The following is a 12,893-nucleotide window of genomic DNA, read 5'->3' on the forward strand; positions in this document are numbered from 1 at the left end:
GTGATAACCCTGTTTAAGCTTACTTAAACAGTGAGATAACCCTGTTTAAGCTTACTCTAGAAAGCCAGGTTTAAAACCTACTAGTTTAGGTGCACTGGAGGAAACCAGTACTTTCCAGTGCATTACCCTCTTTAAACCTCTAGAGTTAAGTTTTCAGGGGAAAAGTTACTGTTCTTCATACGATCCCAGAGAAGAGCAAAGCCCGCTTCTAGGGTTTATGTATCCGTTAAATGGATTGATTTCTGAGAATTGTGTCATGTTATGCTTCATGAGAACAGTTCGTATCTGTATCTCTATTCTCTGACTTTTTAACAGATTATCTATAAATCTTTGTTGGTTATGTGACCCAGTATTTTGGTAAGTTACACTCTTTCTTCTTTAGAGGGTACTGGGGTCCAGTACACTAGGTGCTAGTGACTCTTTAAAGCCTGTCACAGGTGGTCCCTTGAATGCCCTGGAGGACAGACAGCCTTTGCATCCAGGTTTACATGTCAGATGTGATTAGCCAATCAGATTATGTACTGTGGGTGTGACTCAGTGATGTTTACTGTGACATTTTGGGTCTTATTCCCAGTTGGGGAAGTTAAGTATCCGATTGAGTTCTAGGAACTGGTTACTGACTTGCAGCCTTTCTAACTGTCTCTATAGGAAACGTGAAGGCACTGAGAATTAAAACAGAGGTGACAGCCATGAGGGCTCCTGCAAGAGAAAAGCCAGGCTTTGTGGGGTTTGTAGACAAATAAGTAAAGAAAATGATATTTGAAGAAAAGTAGTACTGGGGTATGAGGAGCTCTGTTGCTTTAGTTAAAATGGCTGAGCAGACCTCCGTTCTGGGAAGCAGTGGTGTGGGTCAGCTTTCAGGAGGGAGGCAAGAGCTCTGATGCTGTGGGTAAGGACCTGGAGCCAAGGAAGAGCTGGGTTTCCCTGGGCAGCTTTGAAGACAGGCAGTGTGGCTTTAGGCAAATGAGTGGGGTGTGGGGAGGGTCCTGTTGATGATGTCAGGGAGGGCACAGCACCAGTTTAGGTATAGCCTTGAACATGGGTCATAGCCAGGGAGTTTACACTTGTGTTCTGCGTTCTGAGGTTGTCTGTACACACAACCTTTTGCTAGGCAGAAACTGCTACAGTCCATATTTTAAAATCCTGTGACTCTATGATGTCACTTGGAGCCATTCACACGGGCAATGTGTGTCTTAGCTGTTCTGTGGAAAACTGATTTGCATTCCCAAGTATTGATTTCTGTTGAAGTTTTCCAGGCTGCTTGCCTGCTGTCTGCTGCCTCATTGTCTCATCCAGAGCTGTGGGTGCAGGGTTTGCCAGTGTGTGCTGTATTTTAGGTCATCATTCTCTAGCAACGTTTTCCATTCTTGCTCTAATATCCGTGCTCCCTGTCGAGGGTGACGCGAGGTAGTGTAAGCATTTCACAGCCATGTGAGTTCGGGAGCATGATGCGCCCTTTCTGTAATAGAGGCCTAATTGTAACCAAAGAATTTAATTTCTTGTCTAGCACACACGAACATTTCTGTTTAGGAACCAGTGCTAGGGAAAAAGAAATATGAAAATAACCATGTATCATGAATACATTAACAATTTCTCTGTAATAACCCAAATCTGGTCTGTGGCCAAAGTTTAAATCATATAAGTGGATCATAATTTTAACCTATTTACTGTGTTTGCTTCTGTTTGGAATGAAAGCTTTCAAATGCTTTCCAGAATGATGTGAGTTACAAATAAATAGAGAAAGAATCATCCTGGCTTCCATTTATTTCATTTGTACATAAATGTTTTGAGGAAAAAGATGATTTTAAAAATACACTTGTGTCCTGGAAACACACCAGTATTTGCTCACTCATTGAGGAAAAGAGTCATGCAAACCAAACTGAATGTTGTAGTGATTGAGTGCAAGATGCAGGTATTTCAGAAGACACAAGCAGCTGCAGTTCAGCAACTCAGCACAAAACACCCACGCTTCACTGGTGTGATGCATTTACCCGTGGAGCAGGCCCCCGACACAGGCACAACACGGGAGCTGCGGACACCGTGTACTAGCATGCCCTCCCCAGCATCGGTTGAGATATTGTTCCTCTCTTTTTACTTGGCAGTATGTCAGGGAGTAATTGTCTCAGATCAAAACTACACGTTGGTTTTGTCCAGTGAGTGAAGAAACAAATCATCTCTCATACTTTTAAATTATTTCTGGTCTCTGGCACTAATTTACATAATTGCCTTGTGGAGAGGAGAGCGGCTTGTGCAGGTGGCCAGAGTTGTTAGCTTTTATGACACTGTTCCACGTAGTTAGTGTCCCAAAAGTGAGTGGGGCTGATTGTCCAGTTTTACTCTCGAAGAGAAGCTCGACAATGTCAATATTTTGAAATATTCCTGTCAGGTACTACTGGGTTGGTACCTTGTGTTCCATAGGGTATTTAAAAGTCCCGCTAGGGCTCTGGGCCCTCACATGGATGGGAACTGGAGAAGCAGCCAGTACCAGATGAGGTGTCCAAGCTTGTCCATGCTAACAACCCACATAAGGAGGAAGCTGTGGTGGAGACAGGGCTATGATGGCCCTGTGATGAGACTCCAGCTGGCCCTGGGCACAGCTGGAACAAGCCAATCCCACACTGCCCTTCCATCCAAAAACAGGTGCCAGAGTGGGGACAGTTGTCAGCACGAGAGAAAGGTGGACAATCCGACGGATACCATGCATGCTTTCCAGAGCCTCTCACAGGAGATGAGCCGGGGAGGAAGCGGCCAGCTAGGATGGTTGCGGATGAGGACAAAACAGAACGTGTGAAGCGTGAATTGCGTGTGTTTCTGTTTCCACTTAACACGTGCATTTTCTCCTTCAGAAAACAGAGTCAATAGCTGTGCAGAGCTGAAGAAAAACTTGATCTGGTGTTCCCTCTGCGTTTACCTGTACTTGAAAGGAAAGGAGATTTATTAACCTTCTGACTTGCTTTTAAATATGACTTTTTTAAAAAAATAATGAAACAAGATTACCTGCTTTTGCTCACTAATAGGGCCCATGCCCCAGACCCACAGACTTAGAGTGAAAAATGATTGCTTAAAAAGCGGGTCCCCATGTGGTGGTATGTGCCTTTACTAACAGCACACGGGAAGCAGAGGAGGGTGGATCTCAGTGGTCTACATATCGAGCTCCTGGCCAGGCAAGACTACACAATGAGACACTGTCCCCAAAATAAATAAAATATATAGCACTAGATTAAAATGAGAGCGTCACTACACACTTATTAAAATGGCCCAACCCCCAAGACTGACATCACCAAACGGCTAGGATGTAAAACAAACCGAACTCTTTCTTCACTGCTGACAAAAGTGAAAAATTGGCACGGCCAATTGGAAGGCAGTACGGTTCCTTCAAACGCTCCTCCAGCACCTTTGTTCCACAGTTAATCCCAAATACCCCCAAACCTGCACAAGCCTCAGAGTTACGTAAATATCTAGCTCACTCAGCATTAAAATGAAATGAGCTAAAGACATGAGGAGACCTGAATGCTTATCAAGTCGGTGTGAAAGGGGCACAAACTGTGGTTCAGCCATGACAGTGAAAAGAATAGTTACAGCACATGGGAGAGGGTTAAAGACGAATCTGGCAGGAGTTGCTTCACATTACAGCTGTGTAGACATACAGTGTGCAACACTAAGGCATTGGGGTCAGTCATTGCCATTGGGTGACAGTGTAGGCTCATCAAGTGTGACAAACGGCCTGCCAGGCAACTTTGATAGTTGAGGTGGTTGGGGATGGGGTATCCAGGAACTCTTCTAATTGTGTACGTAAAAGTGCTCTAAAACATCTCAACATCCAGGTGAGGCCTGTGTTCAACGTTGTTAGAGACCAAGGAACACTTCAGTGTTACCCTGAGAGTGCTAAGTGTATTATTGGAGCACTTAGATCAGGGTGGGAGTATAGCCTGGGTTACGAGGGGCAGGGACCTAGGCCCACGGTGTGCAGATGCGCTAGAGGCAGAGTCATTAAGATAGAGGATACAGCGGTAAAGGAAGCCAGCGACAGATGGAGTAGAAACAGGGTTACTCCTGGGCATCCAGCCAGCCACTGGGCACTGTTCACACCCGTCCTCTTCAAAAGAGAGGCCTGGCCGGAAGTGCTGTGGAGGCCGGAGAGTGGCCCGTAGCGTGCCTTAGCCACAGCCCTGCTTGCTTTCGGAGAACGGACGTGGAGCCTTAGCTGAGCTCCCAGGCAGCTGCCGTCCCTGAGAAGCATGTCTGTCAGTGCCACTGATGTCCTGTGATGGTCGGGCTGTGGAGCTCTCAAAAAGGGAACGGCTCCCAAGGCTGCTGGAGCCAAAAATTTTTAAATTAATTTTTAAAAGGTGAAATTATAGGCTGGGCAGTGGTGGCGCATGACTTTAATCCCAACACTTGGGAGGCAGAGGCAGGCTGGTTTCTGAGTTCGAGGCCAGCCTGGTCTACAGAGTGAGTTCCAGGTCAGCCCTGGCTACACAGAGAAACCCTGTCTCGAAAAACCAAAAAAGGTGAAATTATTCAGAAGAGTTAGGGGGATTACGCTAGAAGAGCAGGGTGTCCTGATGGCCTGAAGCCCTGTGGGGAGACGTTCATGAAATGCTGACAGAAAGTGCCCGAAGAAGGCTGAGAGGCCTGGTGATCAGGATCCTGCCGGACTCTGGTGGTAGTCCTGAGAACTGGCTACTGTGCAGGGGCCTGTGTTTAAAACCAAGCCCTGCATACAACAACTGCCAGCGCCTTGCTAGAAGCTCCATGAAGTCAACATATTTTCCAGGTGACTTTGCCATGTGCTAATTGTACTAAATAATGGGTTTCACCATGGTGCCTTTATAACTGCACCTCTCAATCGCAGATAGCTCCCCATCCTCTCATCCCTCTTCACACTAGCCCCTCTCTCCCAAACAATACCCTTTTAACGGATTGTGCATACAAGAGAAAACACATTTGTTTCCTGTGTATTTACTTAGCCTGCGCTCCAGTTCTTTCATCCCCCTGTAGACGAGTGACACCTTTCTTCTTTATGCTTGAATAAACCCCGTTTTCTTTATCTATCCTTTGATAGGCTCCTGAGCTGACTCCATAACTTGAACATTGTGGATAGTACCGTGGGAAACATGGTTGTTCACACAATGCAGGAGTTTTCTTGAGGGCTGTTTTGGGCAACTTTGAGAAACAAAGCATTTTTTTTTTCAACTCTTGTGGCCGATCAACGTTACTTTCAATTTTGCAGCCAGGAATCGGTTTTACATATTTAAACACTCCCAAAAAATATATCTGGCATCATTTTTTTATTTATTAAATTCTATTGCTCTTTTTCCTCTCCTTTTGACACAATCTCAAGTACCCCAGGCTGGCCTCATGTAACGGGGTGACCTTGAATCTCTCTGCTCTTCTTGCCTCCACCTGCCAAGAGCTCGAATAACAGATCCACATCAAGTTTATATAGGACTGGGGACTTTGATTGTACAGACATGATCAGAAACAAAGCCAGATTACACTGACCTGTTCATAAGTGATCAGACGGTAAAGACAATCAGAGGCGACTCATGAAGAGTCAGGGGTCAGGCTGGAGAGATGCTCAGCAGTTTATAGAGCACTGACTGCTCTTCCAGAGGTGCTGAGTTCAATTCCCAGCATCCACATGGTGGCTCACAACCATCTGTAATGGGATCCGATGCCCTTTTCTGGTGTGTCTGAAGACAGCTACAGTGTATGCACATATACAGAATAAATAAAACAAAACGAAAAGAGTCAGGGGTCATGGTGGGTTCTCAAGGAGAAGAATGGTACCCAAGGAGAAGAATGAGGCATAGTGGCTGGACTTTTGAGTCTGTTTCCTGGCCTGTTTGGAGGGTATGTGAGGGTTCCCCTTACTCTTCAAAGTAGACATATTTCAAAAAGTCCCTTGATAAACAAACCATACTTTATCTCTTGGAGGCTCAGTTGAGGTTCTCTGTACTCAGCACTGATCCTCTGAGGCACAGGCTCTGCCTCAGAACCAGGGGTCACCTCCCCTGTGTTTAGGTCCCTCATAGCACCCAACTTCCTCTACGCCTGTCTCCTTTTCTTTATCCTCTTGGGGAACCCAGGTTTTGCTGAGTGCAATACAGTCCATGCTGAGACACGATGCTGGCAAGAGATAACAGTGCACGGGCATGGTGCTAACTGACAGAGAAGTTCAGCGGGAATGCACAGTTATGGGGTAAGCATGGGACCAGGGAGGGCAGACACTGAGAGTGATAAGCATGGCTAGTAATGACACGTGTGACACTTAAGTAGTGATGTAATAACTCACATGAAGAGCAGGTGACTGAAAGGTGATTTACATTGCCCAAGCTCACTTAGCAAAAAAAAAGGGACAGGGGTTGGATCAGACCCCAAAACTAAAAGCACTCGTCAGCTACATCACTATTGACCAGCAAGTTGAAAGTGGCTGGCTGGTTGGCCATAGGTCAGGAAGTGATGGTGGAATGGAAAGTGGTAGGAGGGCTGGCTATAAGGAAGCGAATGCGCCTGTTCTGTGAAGACGGTGAGCATGTAAACGTTCCTCAGGAACACACGAGTAGGTGGTAAAACCACAAAGAGATGCCAACAGTTGAAGGAAGCAGAGTCCTGCCCTAGGACATACCCAAGCCTGTTGTCCCCAGTGCATCTCGGCTGTCTTCTGGGCTCTTCACCTGTTTCTGGTGTTCCATGAAGGGACTGAACTAGAGCTGAGTAAACTCCAGGTTTGGCTTCTGCTGCCACTAGTCAGGTCTGACTTCACTTTCTTTTTGAGACAAGGTCTCCCTATGTCAACTTGGCTCTCCTGGAACTCTTTGTAGACAAGACCAGCTGTGAACTCCCTCTGCCACCCATAGGATAGGATTAAAGGTATTTACCACTAGGAATCTGTCTTTTAAGAAGATTAGTGTGTGTGTGTGTGTGTGTGTTATATGTGTGTGTATGTGTTATGTGTGTATGTATGTGTTATGTGTATGTATGTGTGTTGTGTGTGTATTGTGTGTGTTATATGTGTGTTATGTGTGTGTGTTGTGTGTTATGTGTGTGTTGTGTGTTATATGTGTGTTGTGTGTTATATGTATATGTTATGTGTGTGTTGTGTTATGTGTGTTATATGTATGTACTATGTGTGTGTTATGTGTGTGTGTTGTGTGTTATGTGTGTGTATGTGTTTTATGTGTGTGTATGTGTGTTGTGTTATGTGTATGTGTTGTGTGTGTTATGTGTGTGTGTTGTGTGTGTGTGTGTTATGTGTATGTGTGCTGGGGATAGGGTGGGGACCAGCTGGCACTGGACCATAGAGCTTTTACAAGACCCCTGCCCAGTTCAGTCTCCTTCATTTTGCATCATGACTTAAATAATTTCTTTGGAGGGGAGGGTGCTGTTTTGTTTGTTTTTAAATTAAGGAAAACTTCTCTCCAGAGTCTTCTGCCATGGTGTTTGCTTCTGAGATGTCCAATTGCCTGGAAGTTGAAAAACAAATTGCAACCATTGGCTTTCCGGGTGGAAACTCGCTGTTTTGTGAGAATGAGAAGAAACCCACCAGCAGAGCTCCATCCTCAGGAGGCTAGCGAGCCCTGGAGAGAACGACATAGTAGGCACACATTCAGCCTCTTTCTGGCAGCAGGCAGGGGTGTCTATGGTAAAATATGGTAGATTTCAGAAGTGGAGTCTTCCAGAGCAGAAGAAGCTACAGGAACAGGGTTGACCCAGAGCCCTCAGTCTCATCTGAATTTCTCCTCTGGCTCTTCCCAGGTTACGTCAACACTTTCCTCTGTCCCGAAGATGTCTCAATCTCAGTTCCCATAGAGAATTTTAAAAGAAAAATAAGTGATGCTTTCATCATTGTTTATAGCTGCAAGGGAACCAGACAGAACCAGTCTACATGTACAGAGCTAAGTTTTGTGGAGTACTTTGTTTTGTTTTGAGACAGGGCCAAATTGGCCTTGAGCTTGCTATACATCCCAGGCTGGCCTCGAACCACACCCCCTCCTGAGTGCTGGGACCACAGGCATGTGTCACAACACCCAGCATGCCTGTCCAAGTCTAAACATCCGGTTTCGGTGCTTTCAGAGTTAGCACGTTTAGAACAGTTAGCTAACAACATGCCCAAGTTCCATGTCCTCTGAGAGCAGAAAAGAGTTCATGGGATTAGCAGGGTGACAACGAGACTCTTCGAGCAGATGTGAGCAGCCCTGTTACCGCGGTGGCTTCTTAGTCAAAACGAGTTTCATGATTTACTTCACCCCAAAAGCTCCAGTGCTGAATCTTCAGTCAGACTGCGGAGTCACCGTGTGTTTAATAGAAAGCTAGGTGAGTGGATTTGCTTCTGAAGGATTTGCCTTCATGGGTCAAGAACTTGATAGGACCCTGTAGGGAGGGATGTCCTGGAGTAAAAAGCTGTATCTGCGACTGTTGTTTTAAATCCCATAAACAAGCACAGGGGAACTGGCACTGGGAGCCAGTGGCTGCTCGTTTTCTCTCTTCTTTCTCTTTGCTTTTGTCTGGGGTCCTGAAGCAGGTGGCTTTCTGAGCTGTGACTTTGGTTTTTGTGTCTTGGTGATGTGGGCTTCTGGAACCAACTGAGCTGTGAGGGTGGACTAGAGTTAGTGTCAGCGCCGTTACCTTCTTTTTGTGCTGTCTGCTTTGGCCAGCTAGGAGTTGTGTGGCAACAGTGTCTGCCGCATACAGTGATCTCGACCTGGACACTGCAGTGTCTAGGCTGTGTTCCTGAATGACTGCCCTGGGTGGGTGGTGGGACTCAGAAATGGGTCTTGTATATTTTCAAGAATAAGCATGTATTCCTTTAATGGGAATACCCCATTTAGTGGGAAAGCCCCCCTCCAGAAACCCCCTTCCCCCCCAAGAACACTACGGCGATAGACTGGAGGAATTCCAGGGGCCATTGTCAGCCCTACTTTATAACAGAAAGGGCTTTAAACAACATGACTCACCAAGGGTCACAAGTGTGGCCTGGGACTTTCCAACATCCAGAGCTGCGTTTCCAGCAATATTTGGTCTGTGTCGGCATGTTCCACCTGCAAGTGCTGCATTTCCTGCTACTTATGGTAAATTCACCACAGTGGACAAGCTCCCCTTCCCTTGGGTTAGTTCACCTATCTGTGGGGCTCTCCTGTCTGTGGAGGCTGGTACAGCCCAGGAAGAAGAGCTTGAGGATTGATGACAGCTGCCTGCAGAACCCCGCTGGAAGGGAGAGGGCTGCTGTGTGGTACCTCCCTCTGCTTGCTGAGCTGTGAAGCCGAGGCCATGCATTGTTTCTGTCACACATGCATGTAGGCATGAAGCATATTGTATGTACAGAGGACCTGGCAAGGCGGTGCAGCCAAGCACTGCCTTCCCATGGTTCTCTGGTGTCCATCTTCAATACTGACAAAGTAGATTGTAAGTGTCACCTCTCTATGGATCCAGCTGCCAGCATCCCCAATAAGGGGAGGCCTGAGGGATGAGCCAGAGAGGCCTGGGAACTGATTGCTTGGAGATTGACAGAGTATTGTAAGGATTGCAGAAATCAGATTTCTCTGAAAACCTTAGCTCAGTGTCACGCCTTTCATCAGTAAGTCTGTAGGTTTAGATTCAGATGGTTCAAGAACGAAAGAAGGGATTTTTTTTTTTTTTTTTTTTTTTTTGATTCTCAAATGGAATAAACTCTAAATTATGTCTGGCTTTCCCCAGTCTCAAGACTGAAGCAGATTCCTTGGTTGTTCCAGGCAGCAGAAAATAGGAAATTTCCAAGATGATGTAGGCTACAAAGGTTCTTGCAGTCCTGAATTTCATTTATGTATGTATGTATGTATGTATGTATGTATGTATGTATGTATGTGTGTGTGTATGTATGTATGTGTATGGTTGTATTGCTTGCATGTATCTGTGCCTCATTTGCATGCAGTGCCCTTAGAGGACAGAAGCTGGTGTCAGATCCCCCAGGAGTTAACAGATGGTCGTGAGTCATCGTATAGGTGCTAGAAATCAAGCACCCCCACACACAAGAGCCCCAGGCTCCTACCCAGCCCTTCTGTCTAGGCCCATGTACCCATGTGATGACGTCACGTTTGTTTACTTTACTAACTGCTTCTGATCTTACCCCGTGGTGGGTGCATGCTCGCCAGTGTGCAGAGAAGCCTGCTCCTGGGCATTTGGTCCTTCCTGTCTACTCTGTGGGTCCCTGGACCTGAGCTCAGTTCTCCAGGCTTGGCAGAAGATGCTTCACTCACTTGGACATTTCGTCAGCCTGTTTATTTTATTTTAAAAGTATAAATCTTTGAGGTTTTTGTTTTGTTTTGTTGTTTTTGTTTTTAAATGACAACTGATTACAGGAAACCCTATAGAAAGAGTTCAACAGCCAGAGGTCATATTCAGAGGCACCTTTTAGACTTCTCTTAACCAAGGGTTTAAGATTCTGGAAAAAAAAAAAAAAAAAAAAAAAAAAAAAAAGGACCATGGACAGGTTTAGGAGGTTGGGAATTCACTCTCAATCATTTAAGGAATCGGCAATGTAGCCTGGGAGATCAGTTTGTTATGGCTGACTGGTACAGGCCATCTTGAGAACAGCAGGAAGAAGACCGGACCCTTGGTCCTTGTGTTTCCTCAGCTTTGGCCCCCAGATTACCTCAGCCACCTTGTGTGCACTGGCTCCATTTTGTGTTGATGTATTCTTGCTTGCCTCGTCACCAGTTTTAATGTCGTAGACAAGTGAGTGATCCAGCCTCCGGAACTTCCGGCCTCCTCTCTGGGAAGTGCTCCTCTGACTGCTCCGTATGGTTCTTGGTGATGTCCCTAGACACCATTGTCCTTGGCTTGCCCTCTATCTTCCCCACCAATGTGCTACTCTCTGTGCTAGCACTGTGTCTAACCACCGGTGGCATTGTTTGACATCAAACACCAGGCCTTTCTCCCAATGATACTTCCAGAGCCCCACCAGCTGACCTGCTTCTCTCTAAGTCAGTTATCGGAAGAAATTGGCACAAATGAGCCAAGTGCCAATCGTGACCTGTGTGAACTCCAGAGTCCAAAGGCTAGGGTTTAGAAAAGGCCTGCCTTTTGGATCATCCTGTTTAGCAGAGGTCTAGAAGCCACTTACAGTTGGTGGCAGAACGTTCTTTTCAGCTTGTTCTCTCTGCAAAGACCCCCCCCCCCCATTTTTCTTTTTCCAGTACTGGAAACTGAATCCAGGCTCCATGCATATTAGGTGAGCACCCCACCACTGAAGTGCACCCCCAGCTCCTCAGGCTTTTTCTCCTGAGATAGAGATCATTAAGTTGCCCAGGCAGGCCTTGAATATCAGATCTCCCCACCTCAGCCTCCCCACTGGCTGGGAATATATAGAGGCTTGTGTTTTAGACCCTGTCCTTGGTGTCTGTCTTTTGGAAAAAGAGGTTCCAGCAACCACAGTGGCATCAGTTACAAATGAGTGGCCAACTTCTTATGGCCATCTGACAATAGACATTCAACCTTTTTTTTAAAGACAGGATCTTATTATGTAGACCAGGCTGGCCTTGGATTCGCAGAGTTCTCTGTCTTTGGAGTGCTAGGATTGGAGTTGTACACCACCATGGTCACTCTCCTCCCCATCTTCTGTTCACACATCCACCTTTCATCGGGACCATAGTGAGGGAAGAAAGCAATTTGCATTTTAGCCTCAAACCTGTTTCCCCAGATCTCACAAGAAAGCTTGCCTCTCCTTCCTCTCTTTTTGAGAAAGAAAAGATGAAGCAGCTCATTTGAAGGAGGTGACACTTGCCTTCTGGAGCTGTGTTTTCGTCTCGTAGTAGGCAATGACAGGGATGGCTGCTCGGTGGTAGGCCTCCAGGCGCTTGGCAATGCTCTTGGCGCTGTCGTCCCCATGCTGGCTGCCCTGGCTTCGCTGCAGAAGGCGGTCAGTCATGGTGTCTGCCGAGCACTCCATGCAGATCACCAGGTGTGGCTCTCCGATCTGAGGTGAAGGAGCACAGCAGAGCTTGGTTAGCTGGGGTTCTAGAAAAGGCCGGAGAGCCCTTCCATTCCTGGGGCTGTTGGTTCCTCTCAAGTGCCCAGCACTACACTGTGGTAGAGATGAGACTGGACTTAATGGCTTCTCATTTGCAGAGCTGGTCCCCACCACCTGTCGCCTCCTAGCTCTGTCTTGTTGAGCTTTCTGGTCAGTTCACACCATGCAGCAATCGTAAGTTACCTAGTACAGCCAGTCTGTCTTTCACACCCAGGAGAAGGGTGTGTGGGCACATGCGTGTGTGTGTGTGTGTGTGTGTGTGTGTGTATATATGTATATATGTGTGTGTGTATGTATATATATATGTATATGTATATATGTGTGTGTGCAAATGCATATGTGTGTGATATGTATTGCATCCAAGTGCATGCATGTATGTGTATGGTTCCCTATGTAAAGTTCTCCCTGACCCACTGAAGCAAAGCTAACAATTTCCTCCTTCATGCCACCAGCATGAAGGAGCTACCACTGGGTGCGCATTATATGGAGTCAGGGGAGCACAGTGGCCAGGCAGGAGTCAGGCTGTTAGGGCAGAACTCTGATGTAACTAGTTTCAGAATGGACTTCAATCATCCCTTGCCACCTATTGCTTGAACGCTGTTCTTCCGTTGTGACACTGAGCTCAGCCTTCTGCTGCTCCGTAATCTTGAGCAATGGAGTATAGTTGGGGCTTCATGCCTTTAGAGGCAAGGCAAGAGCCTCTTAAGCTTTTCCCTCTTGTGAGACCCCATCTTGCCTGAGTAATTTTTTACATGACTCCTGGTACACAAATAAATAAAAGAGCCATATAACTTAAACACTTGCTAATAATAAGTTTATAAAGAACTAACTTAATCCTTAAACATTTGTTACACGTGTACTTTTACCACAAGAAACTGCATTT

At 46.3% G+C, this 12,893-nt stretch overlaps 1 protein-coding gene across 3 annotated transcripts in view; it reads right to left on the reverse strand.

Moving 5' to 3' along the window:
* Positions 1-1,736: 1,736 nt before the first annotated feature.
* The window catches only part of Ak5 (adenylate kinase 5), a 181,841-nt gene continuing 170,684 nt past the window's right edge, over positions 1,737-12,893 (reverse strand). Inside the window, exons 13-14 of one of the 3 annotated variants that reach the window (XM_034501205.1) lie at positions 11,765-11,956; positions 1,737-2,911 (exon numbers count right to left, since the gene is read on the reverse strand). In XM_034501205.1, the coding sequence (XP_034357096.1) occupies positions 2,843-2,911; positions 11,765-11,956 (261 nt within the window). In that variant the 3' untranslated portion in view covers positions 1,737-2,842. Of the gene's footprint in view, positions 2,917-11,760; positions 11,957-12,893 lie in introns of all 3 variants that reach the window. The other 2 variants (XM_076933423.1, XM_076933426.1) reach the window with 2 other exon arrangements.

Source organism: Arvicanthis niloticus, chromosome 4 (assembly GCF_011762505.2).
Source record: "Arvicanthis niloticus isolate mArvNil1 chromosome 4, mArvNil1.pat.X, whole genome shotgun sequence".
NCBI lineage: Eukaryota > Metazoa > Chordata > Mammalia > Rodentia > Muridae > Arvicanthis > Arvicanthis niloticus.